A 26,409-nucleotide genomic window follows, 5' to 3' on the forward strand; every position below is an offset into this window, starting at 1 on the left:
CAGTCAACAGTTGTTTGCACGATGGGTTTCGAAGATAAAAGGCTGGCTCTAACGACAAGTAGTGATTTAGCCACTTGTCATGGCGCGAGGTGTAGAGAGAGAGTGATGAAAAGTGAATGATGATAAATCCAAAATGGCTCTATGAAAGAAGACGTGGAGTGAGACAAACAACATTGTTCAATGTCCTTAACCCAGTTGTGCGAGTTGCATTTGTTGCTTCTCCAATTGTTGTTTTTGCCAGCTGTCATGCCCATGACCAAATGTTTCTTCATTCAGGATCAAATTTTGTTTTGGCAGTAGCATCGGGTTAATTTAACTAGTAAAGTATTTGATAGTTAAATAAGAGGTTTGGAGTTCAATTTTCGTTATACCAAAAATTGATTGATGTCTTAGTTTGATGATAAAAAATTATTATCAAAAGCAGACACCATAAATTGAAACTCTTAAAAAAAAAAATTGTTTTGGTTAAAACTTTTAAAGGGTTGATTTGTGAATTTTTATTTTTTGAGGTCAAAAGTTGTGAATTCATGAAGGGTATTAACCGGGGAGAAGAGAAGTTGTTGTCTTGTTGAGATTGAGATTGAGAAAGATGGATATGCATTGTAAAATTAACGTGTTTTTGAGGTTGTAATACTATTAAGGGTATTGGTTTATAAAATATTTTAAGAAACTTTGTTATGGGAAAAGAAAAATGCAATTAATTATATTGACGGCTTTTTATATTTTTTATGAAAACGGTGTCAAAACTTTCACAAAATAGTTTATTAACAATTGCTCTAAAGGTTTGATAAAAAAAAATTGCTCTAAGGGTACACATTAACATGACTCTTAATAATAGGATTCTATTAACGGATTGCTTTAGAACAATTGTTAATAAACTATTTTAAGAAAATTTTGACATCACTCTCATGAAGAACATAAAAAAGCTACCAAAAAAATTAATTGCTTTTTTCTTTTCCCATAATTTTTTTTTTAAATATTTCATAAACTAATGCTCTTAGGGTATCCAATAACATTTCTTTATTATTATCAAAATAGCTAATTTATTCTAAATAAAACTCTAATAAAAATTCACCAATATTTACACAATTTTTATTATTTATTTTATATTTTATATTTAATATGTGCATTGAGCTGACATTCTACTCATTTTAATTAAGGAATTTTGTTAACAAATGGCCTAAATGAGAGCAATTATTTAAAAAATACTTTTAGAAATTTTATATGAAAAATGAAAAATGTAAATGAATTTTTTATAACTTTTTATATTTCTCATAGAAGTAGTATCAAAATTTTTCTAAAATAATTTATTTACAAAAGTCATAAGAGAACCTGCTAACCAAACCCTTAATTTAAAATTAAGAAAAAATAATGCATACTATCATGCATTCTAAATGTAATAATCACTTTACAAATATTAAGATAGAATAGAATTCATATTTTGTTTAAAAGGGAAAAAAAAAGTGATGCACATAAAAGACATGAAATGTTGGCATTAATAGATCTCGAAATGAACATGGGATGAACCCGGTTTATCTGTCGCTTCTGGCCCTACACGTTCACACTTATCAACAAACTTTATGCAAGAGGTACGGCCCATTTGAAAATTAAAAAGTTCGAATTAACAAATTCTATATCTTGAGGTTCATCAAATCATATCATATGATATGATTGATTCGGCCGTTACTTGTTCCTAGGGCCACGCTAAGAAAGAAGCCTATATCCATGTGATTGGGGATATGCTTCTACTAATTCTTGTTCGAGTAAACAGATCTTATTTCAACACCGAAAGAGTGTTTACACACTTCCTGTCCCCTTTTTTCATGTGGTGGATCCCATCGCATGAGGGTCGACCTAACCAAGTAAATATTTTTTCTTAAAATATTTTTAGTGTATTTATCTTTTTTTTTTTTTTCTTAAGAACATTAGTATCTGAGATGCTAAAAAAGTTATATTTTACACCATAAAAATTTACTTTATTTATTTTACCATTTCATTTTATAACTCATCTAACATCTCATTTTCTATTTTTATATATAACCCAATAAATTAATATTAGCCTTATCACACGCACACTTCGAGCATGTGATGAGGCTTTAAAAAAAAAAAACTTGTGTTTTTATTCTATATATATAATTTTTTTTGAAAATTTAATTTATAAATGGATAAAGAAATTTGAAAATCAACAGGAGAGTGATCCTATATCTTAGGCAATGCTTTAGTGGGAGTTAGAGTTGTATTTTTACTTGATTGTCCTTTAATTTTGTCTCTACTTAAACATAGGGGTGTAGGGACATTTTTGAACCAAAAAAAGAGGATCCCAAATAGGGGAAGCCCCTTAAATAATAGTATAGATAGACTAATAAAATAATTTAAACTACTTCTCTCTCTCTCTCTCTCTCCCCCCACCCACAACCACAAATAAAATCAACCACCACACCCAAACCACAAAAATAACCAAACACCACACACCCACGATCAAAACTAGCCACCTCCGCATAATACCCATATATAATATCCATACCAGCAACTGCTGCCACCCCCCTCCCCCAAACCAGAAATTAATTATAACTACCACAACCACAAAAACAATCACAATCAACATCAACCACTATCACCACATAATACCTATACCAGAAAATCAGATAAAAAAGAAAAGAGAATAGCAACTCACTGTGATACCACCGCCGCAACAACTCACTGGGTAAACTACAAATTATGTTTGAATTTTACACTCTGAAGTTTCAAAATTTGGAATTTACTATCTAAAGTTTGGAGATGTTTGGATTTTACACTCTGACGTTTTAGAATTTAGAGTTTATCCCATAAAGTTTGGGAGTATTTGATTTTGAAATTTTATGGTGTAAAATCCAAATACCCCAAAACTTTAGAAAGTAAAATCCAAACACTTTTAAAATTTAGGAGGTAAAATATAAATTTTGAAATGTTAGGATGTAAAATCTAAACACCCCAAAACTTTAGAAGGTAAAATCCAAAATTTGAAATTTCAGAGTGTAAAATTAAAAAATTCTCAAACTTCAAAGGGTAAATTACTTCAGCTTTAGCACCCTCATCCTTAACTAATAGAATCATGCAATTATTGTCTAATTCATCTTTTTAGCATGATTGCATGGTTTGATACAACTTATTTTTCGTCTTTTTAAAAACATGCAATTTGAAAAAACCATGTTTACAAAAAAATTTGGTACATGTGTTTAAACATATGTTTTCGGTTTTTAAACAACATTACACGTATTTCCACACACTTTTTCACCCACACGTATTTCCAAAAAATACAAATAATGTTACTAGAACAACATTACCAAACGGACCATAAAACTTAAAAAATGTAGTTTAACAACATAGTGTTTCAAAGTTCTCTCCATGGTGTTTTAACTTTTATGCTATTTTCATTTTCAAAATTCACATCTAATTAAAAAAAAAAAGTTTGACAGGTTTCTCTCTAAACTAATCTAGATTTTTATTTTTTTTAACATAATTATGTTTTCCATATTATCAATGAGAAAGAAGCTTCTGGTGGGGAAGGGGTTTTGCTCTAATCTTAAGTCTTACCCTTAACAGTTTTTCACTTGAAAGGCAAGAAGAAGTATTGTCCCTCCCTCTCCTGATGTTTGACGAAAATAATAATGATTATAATAATTATAATTGCCTCTTTCTCTACAAGGAATAATAAAAAGGCAAGTCAGATATCGGTTTGTTTCTTTAGACGATGACCATGTTTTTTATATAGGACAAAAAAGTAAATAGGCTATTCTTATAGTACCTTCATATGTTAAAATGAAAGCATATAGAAACATTTTCAACGGTAATAATTAGCTACTATAGGATCTCTAAGAATTTTCAATGTTAGATTCTTACTAAACTAATAGTCGACATTATTACATTCCTTTAGAATTTATATGCTAAAAGCACATATTGAATTCCTTAATATTTATTAAAAAAAAAAAAATCCTTAATATCCAAAAGGCACCTAAGAACGCAATCATATCTAATTATGTAAAAAAAAACTTATTTTATATCTTCGAACATTATTTTATCTATTTTACCAACCCATTTAACAATACATCCAACATCTTAATTCTTATTTTTACACACAACCCAATAAAATAGTATAATATAAACTACGCAATCAAATTATATAAAAAAATTTGTTTCTCTCTCTTCTATTCCATCTCTCTTTCCTCTCTTCCTCTTTGTCTCTCTCTCTCCAATAATATATATATATATATATATATATTTATATTTATGTTTACAATACATAAATAGTAAGTTGTATATTTGAGAACTTACTATTCATGATTGCTAAAAAAAATAGCAATACATACCCAGATAAACTTAATTTTTGGAGTGTTGGTTCGTAAAATAGCAACCGAGGTTTTACACCCCAATGCTAACCCAAGGACCACAAATTGAATTCCCTTAGCTAAAACCTAAAACATAAATGCTACACATAATTAATGTTAGAGAATAGAGAGTGACTGACACCACAAATATGGGCAGAGAGTTTTTTTAGCAAATCTGAGAATGTCAGAAATATTAAATTCATTTTATCTGCAAGAGACTGATCAAAGCTGGAAGGAGCTTCATGAGTGTTGAGAGTTGAGACTTTCAAAAGTTCTCCAAATTTAAAATTCAAAAGGGAGAATTGGACCATGCAATGATTATACTAACTTTGCTTCTCTCCAAATGATTAAGACACTTTCGTTTGTGACCCATGCACGCAGCAATGCACCATTCTCTTTCTCTTCTACATACTATGTTATTATATATTACTCCTATGTTTATTTCTTTTGGCTAGGCATGGCTAATCGTCATAATTGTGATTGCTTGGCCCCGTGAAGTCCCATATGTGATTTCAAGTGAGTGGACCCAAAAAAATAATTATGTGCTCCCTTCCATTGTATATTATTATTAGGTCAAAGTGTCAAAAAGAACTGCCTAGTTACCCTTCGGCTTTGGCATCCGGATCCCAAAATTGCCGATGCCATGTGAATTCTCTTAAGTCTTACCCGAAAAAACCGATTTTGATTCTTACACATCTACTATTTTAAATTTGTTTTTACATTCATTTTTATGCGTAAAATATGAATTTTTTAAAATGTGATGCATTCTATCACATCGAGTATAAATATATGCATGAAATAGTGTGTGAACGATTCAGCAAAAAAAGAAAAAAAAAGAAATAGTGTGTGTGAACGAGTGTGAAATAAATATTTTTGTAAGAAAACATGCTTCTCTCTCTCTCTCTCTCTCTCGTTTGTCAATGATGTGGACTCCTTCACGAATTGAAGCAATTGCCCTGTGTCTCTGGCATTACAACATGATAATGATTCCATCAGACAGTGGAGCATCTTATGTTATGTCAAGGGGCCCAAACCAATTAAATTAAAGACACTGTACTCTTTCACTTAAATTATTTCTAAAACATAAGAACCACTTGCTTTTCGCAATAAAGGTGCTATTTGTTTGCAATAAAAGTGCTATTTGTTTGACGCGGTAAGTAGAAATTATACCGTATTATGATGGACCATATTATTTATCTATTATTCAACTGAAAAATTTTTATTTGTTTAAAATTACTAATTAGTAATTAGTTTTTGTTAATTTTTTTTAACTCAATAATTTTAAACAAGTAGAAGTCTTTTTAGTAGAATAGTGGATCACGTCACTTGTTCAGAAAGACCTTATAATTTCTTTGCTGTTAGAGCCTGAACAACTGCCTTTAGTTAATTATAAATTGGAAAGAGTTTTGAGTTGGTACATCTTTACATTTTATTGTTCTATTTTGCATTTATCCTTGTATATATTTTTTATGTTAACCTTCTAACGGTTGATAACTTTGATCGATTTAAAATTTATTGATTACTTCAATTTTATGAAAATGAAATAAAAAATGAAAAATTTGAAACCTAGAGGGCCAAAATTAAAATAACTCTGAATTTTAGGAGCCAAATATGTATTTTTAATTTTTGTATTTACATATATATTATTACATTTCTAATCATTTTCAATAGCTCAAGTAAATCTATAAAATGAATACCAAACTAACAGATCAGTCGAACAAAACTCCTATTAATAATGCTTGCAATTGAGTCATCAAACTTTTTGCATTTTCAAAGTGGGATTTCATTCTCTCCACAAAATCCACAACAACCATAAAGGGAATAAATTACGAATATTTAAAGAATGATTCCCAAACCAATTCCACCAACCAAACAAGAGATCAATGACTGTCTTCAATAACACCCACTAAATCCTGAAAGATCTAAAAACATAACTCCACAAATTACTAGCTACAAAGCAATGTACCAAGAGATGATCTACTGTCTCACTGCTGCACTGCACTAGCACACAAAACACAATATTACACTAAAGTAAAACCTCTCTTCTTGAGAATGTCACAAGTAAGGGTTTTATTCCAAGTTGTTCTCCATACAAAAATTTAAAAAAAAAGAAAAAAAGAAAGAGAAAAAAAAGGAAACCCTCTTTCGAACCTTTTTTTTTTTCTTGAGAAACAAATACACACACAAGAGAGAGGGAAAAATGTTCTAAATACTCTTCCAAGGAAAAGAAGTTGCACTAATACCATGAAGGACAATATAGAATGAACAAGAATCAAACTAGCTGCTCCTGTTCAATCTCCAACACAGCCTATCACAATCCTCTCTCCAGGGTATATTTGAGTAAAGAAAGTTTAGAAAAGAAGTTGTTTACTTTTATTCCCAATCATTAAAGTCTCAATAAAATTAAAGATCCCAACTCCATGCCTTCCCATTTATCTGATCGACCAACCAAATGGTATTTGAAGTTTTGAACCCATCCCACAAAATATTTCTCTATTTTATCTTCAACCTGATCATTTGTGTGATGCCTTCCTCCTAAATTAAAAGACCAAAAAGATAATTAAAAAAGTAAAATTTATCGAGAAACCAGGGCAACAACCTAATTATCCACAAATCAAACGTTTACAAGCATATACATGAATGTCATTATCAAATATTAAGATCAAAGGAAATTGTGGGGTTGAAAGACCAGGGAGCCCATATCTATGTGTGGGGGTGAAAGACCAGGGAGCCCATACCTATGTATATGTTGGGCCAGGGGCCCAGTCCAAGGAAGAACTCCTCCTTGGACTTTCAAGGCCGAGGACAAAGGAAATGGTCTGCCATTGAGAGCGACACTCTGGACCATTCCATGGAATAGGATAAGTATTAAGAAAGAACAGGACAAAGGAAGACATGGAAATATTTAAGAAAAAACTGCTACTATTGCATTAAATGCTTTGCAACTAACTGAACCATGCTTTTCAGCCTTTACAACCACTAGCAAAGACTTTGGAGAGGGGCTGATGGGATAAGTATCAGTACTATCAATCTAAATTTACACGTGAACGGTAGAAATGAGAGAAAGATAATATAAAATAAAGGAGAAGGGAAGAAAGAAGCCCCAGAGCAAATCTAGAGACCAGACTTGTAACAAAGTATTAAGAACAATATTTAAAAATCAACCTCCTCGGGTAAAATCCGAGGACATCTTTCCCTAGTAAACTTGTGTCACCTTTCTTTCTTTATCATCAAAACCTATTGGTCGATCATCTGATTCGCTAAGGTCTAAGTTTCCAACCTATTCTCTACAAATTCATTGTATTGGGCTCATTGGACCAAGACTCCATACATTTTGGGCTTGGGTCCCAAATTGTGACCTTACAGAAATTAATAACAAAAATGACACAACAAGGAGGCAGCACACCAGCTTATTAACTAAAAACTGTTACTGACCCGATTGTTGAAGAAATTTTGTATTTGCCAAATAGCTAAATTTCATATGGAACCCTATATTATGAAGTAAGTTATTGACCAACTTGCAATTGGCAGTCAATGAGCCCCGTGCTTTAAGGAATGGCTAGTATCCTCACAAACTCACTGTCATGGTCTTAAGTATTAGAAACACACTAACCCAACAGAAATGGATGTAATCAAACTGTACTTAACCAGAAATGATAGTGAAAGATCATCAAGATTCTCTTGTGCAAATGTAACAAGTTAGAAAATATTAATACAAATGCGTTGCACAACAGGATATAACACCTCAGCCATCCCTTAAACCTCATCTTCTGGTGTACAGCAGAAATCTAAGCCTCTTCTACCATAATTAGAGATCTTATTACTAGCTCAACTAACTGATAAGTGTACTCAACAACAATATTTTTGATAGAATTTTATTAAACTTTGGACTGCATTATAGACGTCAGATCAAGTGTGCTTCAGTTCCTTGTGTATCAATTACAAAAGAAAGGCCAAATATAGAACTCCTAATATTAATTACAAGAATCAGAGGAAAGAGAAAAATCCATGATCATACTTGACCAAACATCTGAGGACAATGTTAGCTATATGCGAGGTGATTTGATTAGTTGTCAAGCTAATGGGCGTTGATAACAAATTCAGCCTTAACTGGGTTAGGAGACTGGGAAAGGTTCCAGCTTTTGCCTAAATTTTAGCATTGTGGTCATCCCTGCAGTGCATTGTTCTGCACAGTTTCATTTCTATTTGGTGTGTCAAAAGTATTTAAGAGAGAAAGAGAGAGTGTTCTGTCAGGCTTATTTGCCTTTGGTAACGGTTGGTTTAAGAATTCAGTGTCAGATGTAACACACAAAATTAGATTTGAAGGGAACAAAAGTTAAAAAGATATCTGATTTGATGTGAAGTACAATGTCTGTAACGCAACACATTTTCTACACTGTTTCTTGAATTTTCATGGCCAGAGTACTTGAATGTTAACATGTAAACCAAGAGAACACCCTCTTAAATGGGGATAAGAGCCTTGGACACCGTAAAAAGATCTATGGAATACAAAAAGCCATGCAAGCACATTGTGATTCCAGCCAACTATGGTGCCATGTATAGACCTTTGATTTTAAAGAAATCTAAGCCTTAATAATTACTTCCATTATAGGTGTCCAGAGCAATAAAGCTTAAAATCAAAGAGCAAAATATGACCTTACTAGCATTCATCCAATAATTAAGAATGAATATCACCATATATTACATTCCACAAAAATAAAAAGATTGGAATTTCGGTATTTACAATTGGAAAAATGATATCAAGAGGGTCAAACTTACTGTGAGTTAGAGCTGGATCTCTTTTGTATGAATGACACAATGACAGTTACATCGTCGAGCTTGCCACCAGTATATCCCACATACCCCGCTGCCTGGGCTGCATCTGCAAATGGAGTTCTTCCACATGCTGACCGCCCTACTTCTTGAGCTCTCATGGCCAAGTACTCTGCTATATCCTGAGCCACAAAAACAGGCATCTTAGAAACTGCTGCAAGGTTGTTAATAATTAAGGCCTAAAATATCTTCAGGTTAGCTGAAGATTAGTTCCCACTTAAGAGATAATTTTGGATGGCCAACGGTCAAGGAGGGTGCTGTTTGACATCTATAAAATGAAATTGCTGCAAATAGGGACACATCCAGTATAAGAACCAAAAAGGGAACAGCAATGGTGTGCTTCCATTCATATTTGATTGCTATATGCACCACAGGCCTTTTGCAATAACATGTTATCTATGGCTTGATGAATAAAAGCATTGGATATTGTTGAAAATGCAGACCTGAGGTTTCAAACTGGCTTGCAATGAGTTCGATACAGCTGAAGCTATCTCTTTCTCATATAAGTTGTCAAAAAGGCCGTCAGTTGCAGCGACAATTACATCTCCTTCATCCAGATCTATTTTGTAACCCTGAAACAGACATGTTTATGCTAAAACTCCTTCATAAAAATCAACTGTGTTTCCCTGAAACATAAACATATAATTTAGCAGAATTCTGTGTTTATTCTTCTCTCATAACTTTTGTGCCCTTCACCTTGTGCTTGAACATGGACAAGTACAACAGATCAATTTTCAAGAAGAGTTGGGATATAAAGTGAAGAAATAGTGTTCTTACCGTTTTAACTAGTAACAGATTTCTAAAAATATTGCGCCTATACAATTTAGAAGACTTGGTTGGAAAACTAATGACTTTGATCCAATGTACCTCTATGAATTCTGTGGGATCGTCACCTCTCTCAATCTGTAATGGAAAATTGAATCCGTGAACCATTGCAGATGATCTGTTAAAGACAGCACCATTTCTTATTGCTATAAATCCTGAGTCTCCAATATTGGCCACGTGGAGAACCTATAAATTGAAATTGTAATAGTTGATGTACAGCCTTGCAAGAAAATGTTCGTGAAGCATCATATTGTAAGAGTTTATAACTGTCCAGCACTGAAAGAAGGAAAGAAATGCCCAGTATCTGTTAGATGAAGTTTACTTTCTCAACAACCCACAGCTTTCCATACTCATACTGACAAACAAACCAATACCTTGATGGCTAGACAGACAAAACAATGACACCCTATTTAGATTTGTTTGTGTTAACTAATTTTGGTACAATCACCTTTGATTAAAAAAATAGAAAAAGAAAAAGAAAACTCAGCTTTGAGATCCATGGACTTCTTTGATATAGACATGTTCCAACATGAACCTCCAGTCCACAACTTCAAAACTCCACTTGAAGGTATAGATCCAGTACATGAGATGACTGGTTTGCACAACTTCAATATTGCCGGTTCAGATTGTATGTAGAATGATCTCCAATAGTGACTTTTGTGAGCAAGAGGCACAAAACTTTCAGATCTATAATAGAGCAGCTCCAAAAGTCTCTTGGATGTGTATTAGGGTTTGTTAAATACCTTTAGGCTGTTAACACAAAACCCTAATCATTTAATGGGTTGACAGGCTGAATTTTATGTTTCAATAATCATGATATTCGGTTGGTCAAGATGTAGCTTGATCTGTTTAATCTTGACTTCTCAATCGGTTGAGCAGATGTTGAGCAACATAGTTTAGCATAGTAACTTCCAGCACCAAGGCAGCAATCTTAATAGCACTTTGACATTCTAAAGTACTAACTAAAACAGTTTTGTTCATGGTTTGTCAATCTAAAATCTCAAAACCTAACCAAATCATTTTCTTTAGAAAATGAACTAGTTATGGAATTTATGTTATGTGGATGCATAAAATTCCTATAAAACTTCAATAATCATTTCAGTACTTTACCCTTCCATCTTCAACCTCTTCCCTTCACTTCTCTCTAAACAAATATTCTTTATCTTATAGTTATTATAGGTTTGTGATATTAAAAGGTATTCAGCCATGGGTGCTTTTATAAAATTTTAAGGTGAATATAAAATAATGTTTTGTGATGTGATTTGTAACAAAAACAAGATAATTCCTGTTTTGTTTTGCTTTTGTCTTTTGGGGGGGGGGGGGGGGGGGGGGATGAGTTAAATCATCCTATTCTTCTTATTTTTCTTTTTCTTTCAATTCTTCTTTTTGTGGTTAGGATATTTTATTCATTGTTCCCCTTTATATTTGAATGAACTCATTTAAACCTTGTAAGTCGTCCAAGTCAAATTGCCTCAGAATCAAATCTGACAACACAAGGCGCTACTTTACACCTACTGATATTAGCAGCTGTTAACATGTTTACAATAACATCTGCAGAATTTGATTTTTAGCATCCAGTTTCTCTCTCATAAAGCTTATAGTAATTTCTTAAAAGCTGCAGTTTGTACAAGTCAAGGCCATCTGGTAGGGTTTATATCCTTAACATGCAGCATGCATGATCCTTATTAGGTTTCAATCTGCTAAAAGCAGCCAAGAGTTTGGGGCTGATACGTAAAAGGCATCTCAAGAGAATGAATTTCTTTATGGGTTTCAACTACACTTTTCAAAGCTGCATTTTGCATGTGATTAAAGGTCATCTGCTATATTTTAAACTGATAAAAACCAAACTATAGGTCACAAGAATTTTTCCTGTTAGGGTAATACAAACATTTCCCAAAATCAGAATCCTGACTCTAGAGGTATTGGAAAGCAGTTTCTTTGGTTAGGCTGGGCGTAACAATGCAAAAGCTTATGCCCTTTTTCTGTTTAATTATTATTATTATTTTTTTGGCACTAATTTTCAAGTAGTCTGATCTGGTTTTGGTCTTGGGTAGTTCAAAACCTTCTGTCACCTACCCTGCCAATGCCATTTGATTTTATTGGAATGTAATTTTACAATATGTTGGAAATTTTTTAATGTTTGACAGAGAGTTCTTTAGTTTGGACCTTGGGGTACCATAATTTCGGTCATTTGCTCAGCTATTTACATGCAAGTCCATTTTCAAACAACTTGACCTTTTGAGTTGATGGTTCCTAAAAATAACATTTTGCTCTAGAAGCAGAACCATTTCTTCCTAAGATGTAAAAGCATTACTAGGTGAGAGGGCTTGTAGGAAGCATAAAACTTCTCCTGAGTTTTGTCAGCCAACTTTTCTGAACTTTTGTTCATGATCGCTCTTTCACGTTTTGCACTCCTTTTCTGTTTGTGTTTCTTTTAATAAATTTTTATTAGTTATAAAGAAAAAAGGTTGTAATACTGAATTCAATTCCATTTAAGTTGATAATCAAACTTATTATTTTCTCAACCTAAGGAGAGGATCACTAATGAGATTTAATGAGCATATTTGTGTTTAGATCCTCAAACAGGTAAAAATTAGCAAAAAACATCGAAATCTATTGATACTAACCACAAATGGGAATATATTGAAGTCTTAAGTATGGCGAAATATATACCTGACCATCAAAGTAAGCAACCAAAACAGTAGATGATCCAGGAGATTGTGATTCTGCAGCACTTCTTATAAGAACTTCTTCTGGTTTGGTCATTGGAACACTTTTGGAGTCTAACACTATCTTTTCACAGTTCTCCAAGAGCTCTTGGGCATACCGTCCGGCATTAGTCCCTGAGGTATAAGGTGGAAGCATAATATAAATAAGTCAACTCTGATATTGCATGATTTGATATAATAGATGCGTTATGCAAAACGTACATATCATGAAAATGATACCTTCCAGTGACCACTGACCAACTCCATCAGCCACACCTAGCCAGTTCTGGCCAGCTACAAAATAAGCATCCTCTCCACCTGTCAATGCCTGGTCATTATTATTTTTCGAATTACTGATCCTTAATATTCAAATTCAAGCCAAACATCACATAAAAAAAATATTAAAGTAATCCAAAATCTATTTTGACTCTTAAATGGAAGGACACTAGCACTCAAATTCAAGAATATTAACTTCAATATTTAGGCAAAATGAGCTTTTCTAAAAGTCACATCAACCCAAAAGCTCAACTATAATGCCCACATGTAAAACCTTCAAAACATTTAATTACTCGGTTCGAGTATTTCACTGTAACATCTAGCTTGACTAAAACAATGTTTGATAGAAGGGACAGAAAGTACGAGGGATGGAGGGGGAAGGGAAATGAGGAAGAAGGAAGAGGAGTCCAAAAGGGAGAAAGGGAAGGAGAGCCACCTCTTGTTGTCAACTTGCTTATAGCATCCTGTGTTCTACATAAGAATACAGGGAAAAATTGTAAAGTTGTGGAAGGGATGAAAGAAGAGTTTCAATCCATCTATTTTGGGTGGATTGGATATGGTGAGTTAGGAAGGATTTTGGTCCTCCCTCTAAACCCTATCCCAAATGGATTTTATTTCTCCCTTGCCTATTCTGTCCTACCCATTTTTAAGTCTTTCCATCCCTCTACCCTGTCCTTATGCAAAGTGTAAATGTCAAATGCACATGTCAAAAGTTTGTGACCCCCAGGGGGAAGGGGAATGGGAGACTTGTTCGAGTGATCTCTGCGTAATGTAAAACATGTCTGTCTATCTATCTATACTATACTATACTATACTATACCACAATTTCTAAATATTATATAACATTTACTGAAGGAACAAGTCATAATACAAGGAAATTAAGAACATACCTTAGAGGGATGTGGCAATAAAGCAGCACCAGAATATAGGACAAGTCCTGCTGTGGAAATTTGCTCCCTGAGTGTATATACAATGAACAAACATGAGGAACAGAATAGTACATAACTCTTTGAGTAAATTTTCCGGAACTCCGGATACTTGCTCACCATGGTCTTCCCTTCAAAGATCTCAGCTTTTTCTATAGAAGGTGAGCAATACTACCATGTCTTACGAGCAAGTACTTCGTGTATACATATATCATTATTATATATACAAACAGCTTGTGATTTTAAATGTGACATAGTACCCACCTGTGCCATCTGTTACTTTATTTTGTTAAATTTCAGGGACTTGTAAAACAGAAAATTCAAGAAAAATAATCCAGGAAACAAAGGGGAAAATTAATTGGAAGACAGTGAGGAAAAAGAAAAGATTGGGGTGGGGAAGAAGGTGCTGGTATGGTTTAACAAGTCCTCCTTTAAAATTCTATTTTCTTTTGATTTATTTATTTATTTTACTTACCTCTCAATCTGATAAGAAATTTAGAGATTGAAAGGCAAAGAGAGGAAATCATTTTTGGCTTATGACAATCACACACACACATAGAGGGTTTGGTTGGGGGTTGGAAAGAATTCATATTTTGGTCTCCTTGGGTGAAGCAATGGTGGTTGGATTCAGTGACTTGCAAGAGTTGCAGACTGGTGTAAACAACACCCAAGGCAAGCCCTTCATTTCAACTTCTTTCATGGCTGTTTCCTTGGGTGGTCAAGCAATTGTGAAGCATCAATAAATTTTCAAATATAAGGTTTTATTTATTTATTTTTAAATTTTATCCTATAATTCAGTGCATGGCCATAGAGAAAATGTGGGAAAGGAAAAAATGTAAAATGAATAATTACGATTTCAGTCTTTGTCATGTGAAAATTGAGTAGATATCTGTAAAACCAATTAGCCTATTTTGATAGAAAATGATGGAAACATTTCAAGGATATTTTTTCATCCCTTTCACTGATGGGCAATTTTTATATGTTTTTTCAGTTTTTCCTTCACTTCTTCACTTTATTTATTTATTCATTTAAAAATTATACATTTTTTCATAAATGGAGTGCGAATAGTATATGGAATGGTGTAAAAACTTGGGGCAACATTTTCTGCTGTAGTTAACTCTATTAAACTCCAGATGTCCTGTAGTAAATAAAGTCATCCAGAACACCAAAATGTAGAAAATTACATGTGGGAAGGGAAGAAAGAGTCAAAAAGTAGCATACCCATTAGGAGTACTCTCAATTGAAATCAATTCTACAGCTTTCGGATTTGTTAATTGAGCAACATTGCTTTCATGTGCATCACATACAGTTAATTCTTCCTTCGAATACAAGGAATGTGCACTGTCATTTAACTACACATGACAAAAATACAGAATTGCTTGAGTTTGCAAATCACCTAATGAGAAAATTTGCAATCACAGTAAAACATTGTATGAAGCAAACATTCAGATAATATATGCTCAAAGCCAGATGCAGAACTAAATGAAATACCAAATAATAATAAAAAAACCATCGTAGAAAGAATTGTGCAATTTGGAGGAAATGGAAATCTTATTGAATATGGATACGGATACAATACAACTCTAATACATCAATACATCTTTTGGAAACAAATATGATACTTCATGATATTTAAAGATATTATATTTTTATAAAAAAATTATTAAGATATTTAAAAGGGAAAAAAATGTATATAAAAGAGCATGATTGAATGCCATTGGAGAAGAGGTGAAAGAAGACTAGCATGAGCAGCAAGTCTGGAAAAGAACTGTTTTTGACATCGTTTGATAAAAATCATCTCTTTCTTTGTTTTTTCCTATTGATTTTATTTCAAAAGACTTTATTAATTTAATTTAAACACCTATGGTTATAAATTTTCATTTTTTTTTTTTTTGGCATGAATGATAAAATTTAATCTCAAATAAATCCTAAACGTATCTATGGTGTATCTGGCAAGTATCTAAATCATGTATCCTAAACTAAATTGAAACTTTTTTATTCAAGGATAAATTTGAGTTGTATCAAATACAAAATCAAGAATACTGTAGCATCATATCTGATGCAGATACAATGTTGCCTCCCCAAATGATAGATATTTCTATTCTACCTTTGTTTTGTACTGAGATTTTCAATATATAAAACGTCTACAAACCCAAAATGAAATTTCTCGTTTGGCAGCAGGGCTGCAGGGGGAGACGAATACTCTATACTGACTACTCAAGAATTTCTTAAAGTTCTTTGTCCTTAAATTTACAAGCATATCAGTTGATATATGGTCATGATACTATCTAACTCTTTATAATTTCACTATCTATCACCTTCTACAAGCATAATAACAAGAATAAGGGTTTTTTGAGCTGCAAATAATCAACACCACACAAACCAAGAATAAAGCTCACTACTCTACATATGAGAAAAGTAAAGGACTTACCACTGTTGAGCTTCCAATTTCATCTGCATTAACAGATTCGTCCTCTGGATTACGGCTTATCTCTTCATTGAGAACTGGTTCGGCCTCTAATGAAGTGGCTACAGGCATCATCATCTGCAGGTAAATACTTCTAATTTAACAACAAGAAATTTACTGATGCTTCACTTGACAAGTTTGTCAACTAATCATAAATATTTTTTATTTATAATGGCTGATAGAAGGCACACTCATTTTTCTCTTTCTTAATAAATAATGGAGGCCACATGTTATTATCTGCATATGTAAACTGTTATACTCATATTTTTCATATTCATCAGAATTTTGGTTCCTTTTGCTCCATTTCCAAAATCTTTAACGGCTATTAATCCTTTTCACCTTCCTAGTTTGACCTAAGTTTTTATTTGACCCCTTGTCTTAAAATTGCAACTTTGTCTTCTAACTGTTGCAAAGTTAACAAGCCATATATTACCCATACTTTATGCTATATTATAAGAATTATGACATTTTCTTTATACAACAGAAAAAGGAGAATTTTGGGTCAAACTGAAAGGGTTAAAACTTAAAAGTACAATTATTTTCTTCTAATCACTATTAACTCACATTTAATGTTATCTCCCCTGCTTCAGATCAGAAAACAATATGCTACAGAGCCTAATAACTAAACCATATCTAGTAATGCAGTCAAAATACATACAAACAGAGTAAACAATATAAAGCATAACTAGATGGACTAGTTTGTAGTGCTAAGCTCCAAGTACTAAGGGGGAATTGACAGCTTAAGAGACACTGGAAAGTGCTATCGCTTCTTCACTTAGAAGTGACAGTGAAAGGAGGAAAGGATTATTGAGATATCACAAAGTTTCACTTGATAGATTTTTTCACTAAACCTTTATCAATGGCCCCCCATTTTTTTATTTTTTTTTATTTTTAATTCCCCCTTAGAACCCACAATCTATAAGAACATTTCTAAGAAAGTATATAAATTAAACGAACCCCCAAGATTGCAAAATTTTTTCAATATGTCCCCAATTTTTCAATAATATATAACAACTCTACAAATCCCAAATGAAATTTCTGGTTCTGCCACTGGAGGAGAGGAACACTATATACTAACTACTCAAATTTATAAGCATATCAGTTAATTGATGGTCATAACACTATTTACCCCATTTGAATATCTATCATCTTCTTCAAGCATAATAGCAAGAATAAGAATGTATTGAGCTGCTAATAATCAACTAGACACAAACCAAGACTAATGGCTGCTCACTACGTATAAGAAAAGTACATAGGGACTTACCACTGTTGAGCTTTCAATTTCATCTGCATTAACAGATTCATCCTCTGGATTATGGCTTATCTCCTTATCGAGAACTGGTTTGGCCTCTAATGAAGAGGACACATCCATCATCTCTTGAGTGACATTGCCTTCATTACTTTTTTCATCAGTCATGTAAGTCACCATTGTATTTGTATCCACACTATGATCCTTATCAGCGTTCACCATGTTACTGGTTTCAGAAGCATAACTACTGGATACTTGATCAACCGAGGACTCGGATTCAGAAGATTTCGATTGGATTCTATTTTCACCAGAAATCTTCTCACCTGAAACTTCCTCACAAGGAGTACTAACCTTTCCAAAATCTGAAACCACATCCAGAACCAAAGAAATACTGGATGCATCAACTTCATTCTTAGAACTCATAATGACATATTTACCATCTTCAATAGAATCCTTCTGTATATGCACATTGGTTCCTAAATCCTGAATAACACTGGCAGAGGAATCAGTTATTTCGGTATGTAATACGGCTGCTGCTTTTACCACACTGCTATCAGTATCAGTATCAGTATTAGTAATCTCTCTGCTTATAGACATTTGATCATCCACTTCAGTTGGGTTACTTATTTGTTCTCTGTCAGAATACATATTATGTTGAAAGTCCTTGTAATTGTAACCAGTTTCTTCTTCTTCTTCTTCAATTTTTTCGAGCTCACTCGCATTAGCAAACCGGAACAGCACACTGCCATCAGAACATTCTGCCAAAGCCCACCAAATCAAAAAGAAAAGAAAGAAAACAAGAACTGGGTTGTTAGTATATATTGTAAAAGTGTTAGCTTTAAAAAGAGAAATTCAATACAATTACCGGTTGTTGAAACAAGGTGGAGATCTTCAATAGAATCCTTCCGTATATGCACATTGGTTCCTAAATCCTGAATAACACTGGCAGAGGAATCAGTTATTTTGGTATGTAATACGGCTGCTGCTTTTACCACACTGCTTTCAGTATCAGTATTAGTAATCTCTCTGCTTATAGACATTTGATCATCCACTTCAGTTGGGTTACTTGTTTGTTCTCTGTCAGAATACAAATTATGTTGAAAGTCCTTGTAATTGTAACCAGCTTCTTCTTCTTCTTCTTCAATTTTTTCGAGCTCACTCGCATTGGCAAACCGGAACAACACACTGCCATCAGAACATTCTGCCAAAGCCCACCAAATCAAATAGAAAAGAAAGAAAACAAGAACTGGGTTGTTAGTATATATAGTAAAAGTGTTAGCTTTAAAAAGAGAATATCAATACAATTACCGGTTGTTGAAACAAGGTGGAGATCTTCTGTGGATGAACAACTAGGCCTTGAGCTTGAAGGTGAGATGGGTTTGGAAAGAAACGGGTGGTGGGTTGGACTTAGCTTCAGTTTCGAAGAAGAAGATATTGGAAGTGGATGGTGATGATGATGCTGAAGTATTTGTAAAGGTAAAAAGTTGAAGCAAGAGAAGGTGAGAGAGCGAGGTGTGGCAGTGGCTGTGGGAGAGTGTGAGAAGAAGAATAGTAGATGAGACATTTTTCTTCAGAGTTAATAATTTATGCATTTCTTTCTCTTGGGTTTATGGGCTGCTTGGTTATTTACTAGTAGTGGCAACTAGCAAGCTTTTCTCACAGTGCTTTCTGGGATCTCGTGCATTATTTCCTTCTTTTGTCTTGACTTCTGTCTTTTCCTTGAGAGAGAGAGAGAAAGAGAGAGTGGGGACAAGGCATCATAAATGTACGACTAAGAACACTTTCGAGTTTTCGATATGGATAAGGCTTGAGGTTTTTGTTTTTTTTAATAATTATTTTATACACAACTTTTTTAATAATTCAATTGCCGGGGAGATAGAAATTTGTTTTAATTATGCTCCACTAATTACGATATCACATGTATTTGAATTTTTTATTATTATTTTAAATTGAGTATTTTATAAGGAAAAATTATTAAAAACTTTTAAAATATTGCAACGTGGTGTTTCATATTTTATATTTATGATAAACTCCATGGTGAATATCATTAAGGGAATCCACAATTAATGTGAGAAAAATAGAAGGGAGCAATACTTAAGGAAAGTAAAATAAATATATGACAAGTTATAATTAGTGAAGTATAAAATAGATGTAGTCTTCTCAAAAAAAAAAGTGGATACAAAAAGTGACACTAAGCTAAGAGTCTTGTAGCACAATTGACATTTCAAGCTGCAGAATTAACAGTATATTGTAATTGAAAAAAAAAAAAAGTGGATACAAAAAGTGACATTGCTAAATTAGAAGCTTCCTAGCAAGGCTTGAACTCTTTTAGGCCTCTTTGGTTGGGAAAAATATACCCTGTTATGAGTATATGTATCCTCTCCCTTACAGCTAAGTATCAATTGAGTATAAACTGTGAGAAAGTAAATGTATATACCCGTAACATGGTACTTCATTCTTTGGTTGGACTTATTTTTGAGGGGAAGGAAAAGGGGGGAGTGGATGATCTTGCTGGAGTTCGGGTGTTTTCTCCCCAAATTGAAAAAATGGGGGTGAAAGTGAGGCCTAGATGAGAATTTGCCCATTTACCCCATCCTCCTTCCACATTTTTTTTTTCAAACCTTCATTTTTTATTTTATTATTTAATAAGGGTATGAGAGTAAACTTATGTAAACACTACTTTCTACCTCTTATTTTTTTTCTTAACTAAACAAAAAGTTTTTCATCTTTTCACTTTTTTACCTTAAACCAAACAAAAGGGAAAATAAGATATATCATTTCACTTTTCCATCTCCCACCATTTTTTTTTTATCTCGCAACTAGCAAAACTGCAAGACTAATCTTACTCTTTGAAGTCATGTATTTGCCAAGTTTTACTAAAAAAGAATAGGTTAAATTACAAATTACACCCTTTAACTTTGTTTAAAATTTACTTTATCTTTGTAAGTTCATTTTTTTTTTTAATTAAGTTATCTAAATTTCAATTTTATTCAATTTAGTCATTATGTTAGTGTTCGTTAGAGTTGCACCATTAATAACCCTCCAAAACGACATAGTTTTGATTTAAAAAAAAGTTTTTTAATTAAAAAACACAGAAAATTAATATAAAAAAATTTCAAAAAGAATTAAAATAGAAATAGAAATTTAAACGAAACCCACTATTTTTTGGGCAACTAAGAGGAATAAGAAGATATTGAGGTTGAGGTCCATGAGGATGAATATGAAAATGAGAGAGAGAGAGAGATGTTCCCCTTAATCCATGACAAAATCAAGATTCAAGATAACCATAGATGATTAGAGCACTAGTATTAAGTCAGATGCGCTAGATGTTAAATTTTTTTAGCATTTGGTATAGTACACTTCTACGTGTATCATATGCTATTATCTTTTTATTTTTATTTTTTTTTCATTTTCTCTCTCCTCTCAAGTTATTCTTTTTTTTTTTTAATCTCTTCTCTCACATGCCAGGTTTCTCATTTTGTTGCTGAGTTTTTATTTTTATTTTAAATTTTAAGGTCAAGTCTTTTACTTAGTGGATGAGTTTTTATTTTTATTTTTATTTTTTTAAAATAAAAGTTTGATCTTATTTTAGGCTATTTTAATGGTGATGTGTTAAAAGTAAGATAAAATGTGAAGGGTACTGTCAAATACTATGTTAAAATAGATAAAATAATTTTTTAATTTATTAAAATATTCTTTTTAAACAACTTATACTAATGCTCTTAATAACCTTTTACAAGAGGACCCATACATTTTAGAGGTCTTGGGTAAGGAAATTTTTTAACTAAGGAGGAATTTACCTAGAAAACTCTACCTTGAATTACTTTTTGAGGTGATTTTGGCATGTTTTGAAAAATGTGTCTAAAGGGGATTTTTATAATGATCAAAAGGGGGATGCAAGGCTATTCTTAGGCATTGTGGGATCGGCCTTGCTTCGTTTTTCATAAGAAGATTTCCTTTTAAGGCTCTACCAACTCTGGCCTATGAACGCAGGTTTAATATAAAGTGCATGCAACCTTGATACTATGTACTCGAGAATCTAAATATTTTTTGAGAAAGACTTTTAATTTATGGGTTCCGCTCCTGATGATAGCTCTTTATCATCAGATTAAGATATTAATCGGTTTTTAGTGTAAGCGGGGATTGAACTTTAGAGCTTTTATTTAACCATAAAATTTTTTATCAGTTGAGCTAATTGGAATCATCGAGAATCTAAATTTGCACGTGCAAAACTAGAGTTTCCATAGTTTTTTTCTATCCATTTTTTAAATCTCCGAGTTAAATAAGTTTCTTGAGCATGAACTCTAAGGAATAGTTCCTGTAAAATCTTATCATTAGGTAGTGGGGTCATTTAAGATAGTTTCTTTGTGCTATTCGAATTGAGCATAGTCACAACTTCTGCTGGATTTCATAATGTCCTTGTTTATAAGAAAAAAAAAAAAAAACTTCTAGATTACTTTTCAAAAAGAGTCGTTCCTTCATTATTAAGAATGGATTTTCTTTCATTCAGAATTCAAAGTTCTCATCTCAATTTTTTTTTTTTTTTTTTGATTGAATAAGAAAGATTCTTTTTATTTTTTATTCGTTTTGTGCAAATCATGTCCCACCAATCAATTTGCTCCAAGAATGGATTAATCTCATTTGTCAAAATCTATATCATTTGGAAATCTCATCTCAGAAATTCATCTGTCATAAATATTTAATCTTTTACATCTTATTAAAATTTATCATGTTCTTACATTCTCTATTTCCTTTAAAATCCCATCTAAAAAAAAAAATTGTCACAATATAAGGTCATTTCTTTACAAAATTACGTACTTTTTTTTTTTTGGGTAAGAGAAATTTATTAAGAGACCTTGAGTCTTTGTTTGAACAAGCAAGAATTACTAGGAATAGCAAGTCATCTTTGATAAAGAGCAAAATTTGACAATAAACTTTGTTGTAACTTAAGACTACAACTCCATTCAATATTTTTTTTTATTGGATGTGAATTTTGACAAATCTATCATTAGATTACATTTTCTTCTTATATTTTCTATACTTGCAAAATTTTCAAAAAATCAAAGATCTATAGCAATATCACCAATCAAAAATTTAAATTTTAAGTTTTTGTAGTCTAAAATTATTCATAAAAAATAAGTTTATATATCGAATAGTAAATAATATCCGATTGGCATGAAATTTGACATTTGTGTTAAAAACATAAAAAACTTGTAGTTTAACAGTTAGATTTTCAAAATATATAGTAATTTCATTTATTTTTAGTGAGAGTTGTAGTCTTAAGTTACAACTAAGTTTGTAGTCAAACTTTGTTCTTGATTAAATTGCATTATTTAATGGATAAATTTTAGCTACAAAATTGGTTATAGTCTAAGACTACAACCTTACTCAACATCTTTTTATTTGAGGTGAATTTTAACAAATCTACTACTAGAATACATCTTTTTCTTATATGTTTTATACTTGCAAAATTTCTAGAAAATTAAAGAAAAATAACTATGTCATTAATAAATTGTTTAAATTGCAAGTTTTTGTAGTTTAAAATTATGTATAAAATATAAGTTTATAGATTATATAGTAAATAATATCCAATTGATACAAAATTTGACATGTGTATTAAAAGCGTAAAAAACATGCAATTCAATGGTTAAAATTTTAAAATATGTAATAATGTTTATTTTATTGAGTTAGGTTGTAGCTAAACTATGTTCTTATTTAATTATCCATTGCTAGTCATGTAGAACCTTCAAACAGTTTTGCTTTCCTTTTTAGGAACCCGCAAAAAACCTAAACTTGGAATAAGAAAAATTATGTTCTTTTTTAATTACCCATTGCTAGTCATGTAGAGCCTTCAAACAGTTGTGCTTTCCTTTTTAGGAACCCGCAAAAAACCTAAACTTGGAATGGGAAAAGTTATGTGCATGTACTCGAACCTTACTCCGAGGAAGAGTCCAAACTGAAGTTTCATTACTCATCCACCAAGTCTTCAAAAAAGAAGATTTTCCTTCATTTAATCTTTTTTTTTTTTCCTATGTATAAAAGTAAAATTAAGTTTTAAATATATCCATTCATTTCTTTTGTATAGAAACTAAACAAGCAAAAAAAATACCATAATCTTCTCCCATTGTTCTATGCCTTCTCAAAATTGAGTTTCAATGTAAAACTCGATTTGTAGAAAATCGAGTACGGGACAATCAAACTTTAAAAAAAAAAAAAAAAAAAAATTGCATAGAACTTGAGTTCCATAAAAACCACTATAGGCTTCCATGAAACACAGCTATAGGTAAAACTTAAAAAAAAAAAAAAAAATGCATGGAACTCGAGTTCATGGAGCTCGAGTTCCATAAAAAAACTCCACTATAGGGATTTAAAACACCTATAAGGCTCCCTATGGAGCAACTTGCATGTAAAAAAACTTGCATATTTTAAAATGCCACTATAGGGCTTTAAAAAATTGCATGGAACTTGAGTTCATGGAGCTCGAGTTCCAGTATATATATATTTTTTTTTTAATTTTTAGTTTGTTATAACTTGATTGTCCAAAAATTGAGTTTCAAAAGAGGGGCATTTTCCTAATTAGTTTGGGAAGGGGACAAAATGCTGTATATTTTGTGTGAAAAGGACATTTGCCCATTTTGCCCCTTCTTTCTTGCATTCAAACACATAGAATGGAATATTTTATCTCTTCCATCTCTTTCTTTTACCTTTTATTTACTCTTTTTCCTTCCCTCTCCTTTCTAGGTGATGCCAAATAGAATGTGCCGAGGATTCATAAACCAACGATTCCCTTTCCCTAAATGGTGCCAAATAGGATTTTAGGGATTTCCACACAAAAAGGTCCCTAGGCCTTGCCTAAACTGTAGTGATTTTTTTTTTAAAACTTAATTTATTTGGATTGCTAGGGAAGGAAAAAAAAAAAAAAAAAAATCAATAGACTTACAATGTTTGTACAAGTGAAGACAAGGATGAGTTCAATAATTAAAGAAGTGTCTGTTCCTTTACTTTCCTAGGGGTTATCTTCCATTAAATAATCTTTTACATTCTATTATGCACAGTTGCCTTATAGGTTTCTCCTCCAAAAAAAACAAAAAGACTTTTTTTATTGGAAAAAAAAGACTTTATTTTTATTGGAAAAAAAAAAGAGTTTTTTTTTTTTTTTTTAATAACTTGGTATAAGGCCGGTCTTAATAATTTATAAACTTTAAAGCATATAATAATGAAGTCACTATAAATACTTGCTATTGCCATGAATGAGATTAAACATTATTAGGTCTCCCAAATTTGTTTATTGCTCTTTCATTTTTTTCATCTTCATCCTTATTGTAATACCAGGTGAGTGCTTTCACATCTTCACCATAATATAAACTCCTATATATATTGTTGTTTGATGTGAGTGCATGCCTCTGATTGTTTGAAATTAAATTTCTATATTCGAATTTTCTACTCGTATTATGTGCCTGTTTGTTTCCACGTTTTGAGCCCAAAAGTGCTTTTTGAAAAAAGCCAGGCCTAAAATTGCGTTTGGTTAAGCCCAAAATGCAACTTTTTGATAAAAGTTGCGTTTTGGGCATAGGCCAAAAACGCGGAAAATTTATGGACCTTTGAGGGTCCATAAATGAAAACGCGCACTGTGCGTTTGATGGGTTATCGTTGCTGATGATGGAATTACGAAAATACCCATAAAATTAATCAGTTCTCTCAACGCCTGACCTCACGCCCCTCATCTCATCTCTCTACTCTCCCTTTGCACGACGCCTCCCATCTCTTCTCTCTGCTCTGCTCTGCCCTCTCCGTAAGTCTCTCTGCTCTGTCTTTCTCATCTCATCTCTCTGCTCTCCCAACAAATTTCCAAATCCAAACACAAAAAAATCTATAACAAATTCCCAAATCATCTCTCTGCTCTCCCAACAAATTTCCAAATCCAAACATAAAAAAATCTATAACAAATTCCCAAATCAACTAAGGAAAAAAAAAATCAATCCCTTGCAAATTAGGATTCCTCAAAATGCAAAACAAAAAAACATCAGAATATAGCAAAATGATAGAGAATTACAGGACAAAATCGAAGTTGAATGCGTCAAAAACAGCGAGCTTTGGGTTCGATCAAATCGGCGGCGAACCCCTCCCAATCAAACTTGGACGACTCTGACTCCAACTCCGACTCCGACCCTATTTTCAATCTCCAAGCCCTTCCCTCTTAGCCACTCGCCGTCTTCGAACTCCACCGCCTCATCTTCGTCGTGCACTCTGATGGATTCTATGTCGCCAGAACCTGAGTGGGATGCTATCGATTCCGCCAAAAACCAACAGACGAAGTGCTAAGAGAAAAGGGAAAAAAAAAAAAAAAAAAAGAGAGACGAAGAAGGAGAATGTTCTGGTGTTTGGAGGAATGGCAGGGAAGGAATAAAGAAAGGAGGAAAGAGGGATTAAAAAAGAAAACAAAACGGGTACGTGTGTGGAGGAGAAATTTAGTGGGAAAAAAAAGAAGAAGAAAGAAATGCCGTGTGGAGGATAAAAAAAGAGTGGAAAAAAAAAAGGAAAAAAAGAATAATGAAATATTATCACAATTTTTTTACAATAAATTTTAAGGGGTCAGTTATTATTAGCTAATATTGGTGAGAAAAAAAATTTTTTTTTAGAAAGAGAAAAAAATAATTTTAATAGTATGTTAAAATTAAAATTAGTATCAATTTTTATCAAAATATTTTCACAATATTTTTACAATAAATCTTAAGTGTTAGGTTATTATTAGCTAATATTG

At 32.4% G+C, this 26,409-nt stretch overlaps 1 protein-coding gene across 5 annotated transcripts; it reads right to left on the minus strand.

Moving 5' to 3' along the window:
* Positions 1 to 6,345: 6,345 nt before the first annotated feature.
* Positions 6,346 to 19,307, minus strand: LOC115968001 (probable protein phosphatase 2C BIPP2C1). Of its 5 annotated transcripts, none has more exons than XM_031087190.1 (12): positions 18,957 to 19,305; positions 18,514 to 18,849; positions 17,664 to 18,406; positions 16,364 to 16,477; positions 15,154 to 15,284; positions 13,897 to 13,963; positions 12,971 to 13,058; positions 12,696 to 12,865; positions 10,065 to 10,208; positions 9,641 to 9,769; positions 9,144 to 9,319; positions 6,346 to 6,899 (listed from the first exon to the last, which is right to left on the minus strand). In XM_031087190.1, the coding sequence occupies exons 1-12, from the start codon at positions 19,210 to 19,212 to the stop codon at positions 6,878 to 6,880; spliced, it is 2,376 nt and encodes a 791-aa protein (XP_030943050.1). In that variant the 5' UTR covers positions 19,213 to 19,305; the 3' UTR covers positions 6,346 to 6,877. The 5 variants fall into 5 exon arrangements, with proteins under 5 accessions (XP_030943050.1, XP_030943049.1, XP_030943053.1 ...); XM_031087189.1 differs by lacking the exon at positions 6,346 to 6,899 and adding an exon at positions 7,068 to 7,203; XM_031087193.1 differs by lacking the exons at positions 6,346 to 6,899; positions 18,514 to 18,849 and adding an exon at positions 7,068 to 7,203 and having other exon boundaries at positions 18,957 to 19,307.
* Between the last annotated feature and the right edge of the window lie 7,102 nt (positions 19,308 to 26,409).

Source organism: Quercus lobata, chromosome 11, assembly GCF_001633185.2.
Source record: "Quercus lobata isolate SW786 chromosome 11, ValleyOak3.0 Primary Assembly, whole genome shotgun sequence".
NCBI classification, from domain to species: Eukaryota; Viridiplantae; Streptophyta; class Magnoliopsida; order Fagales; family Fagaceae; genus Quercus; species Quercus lobata.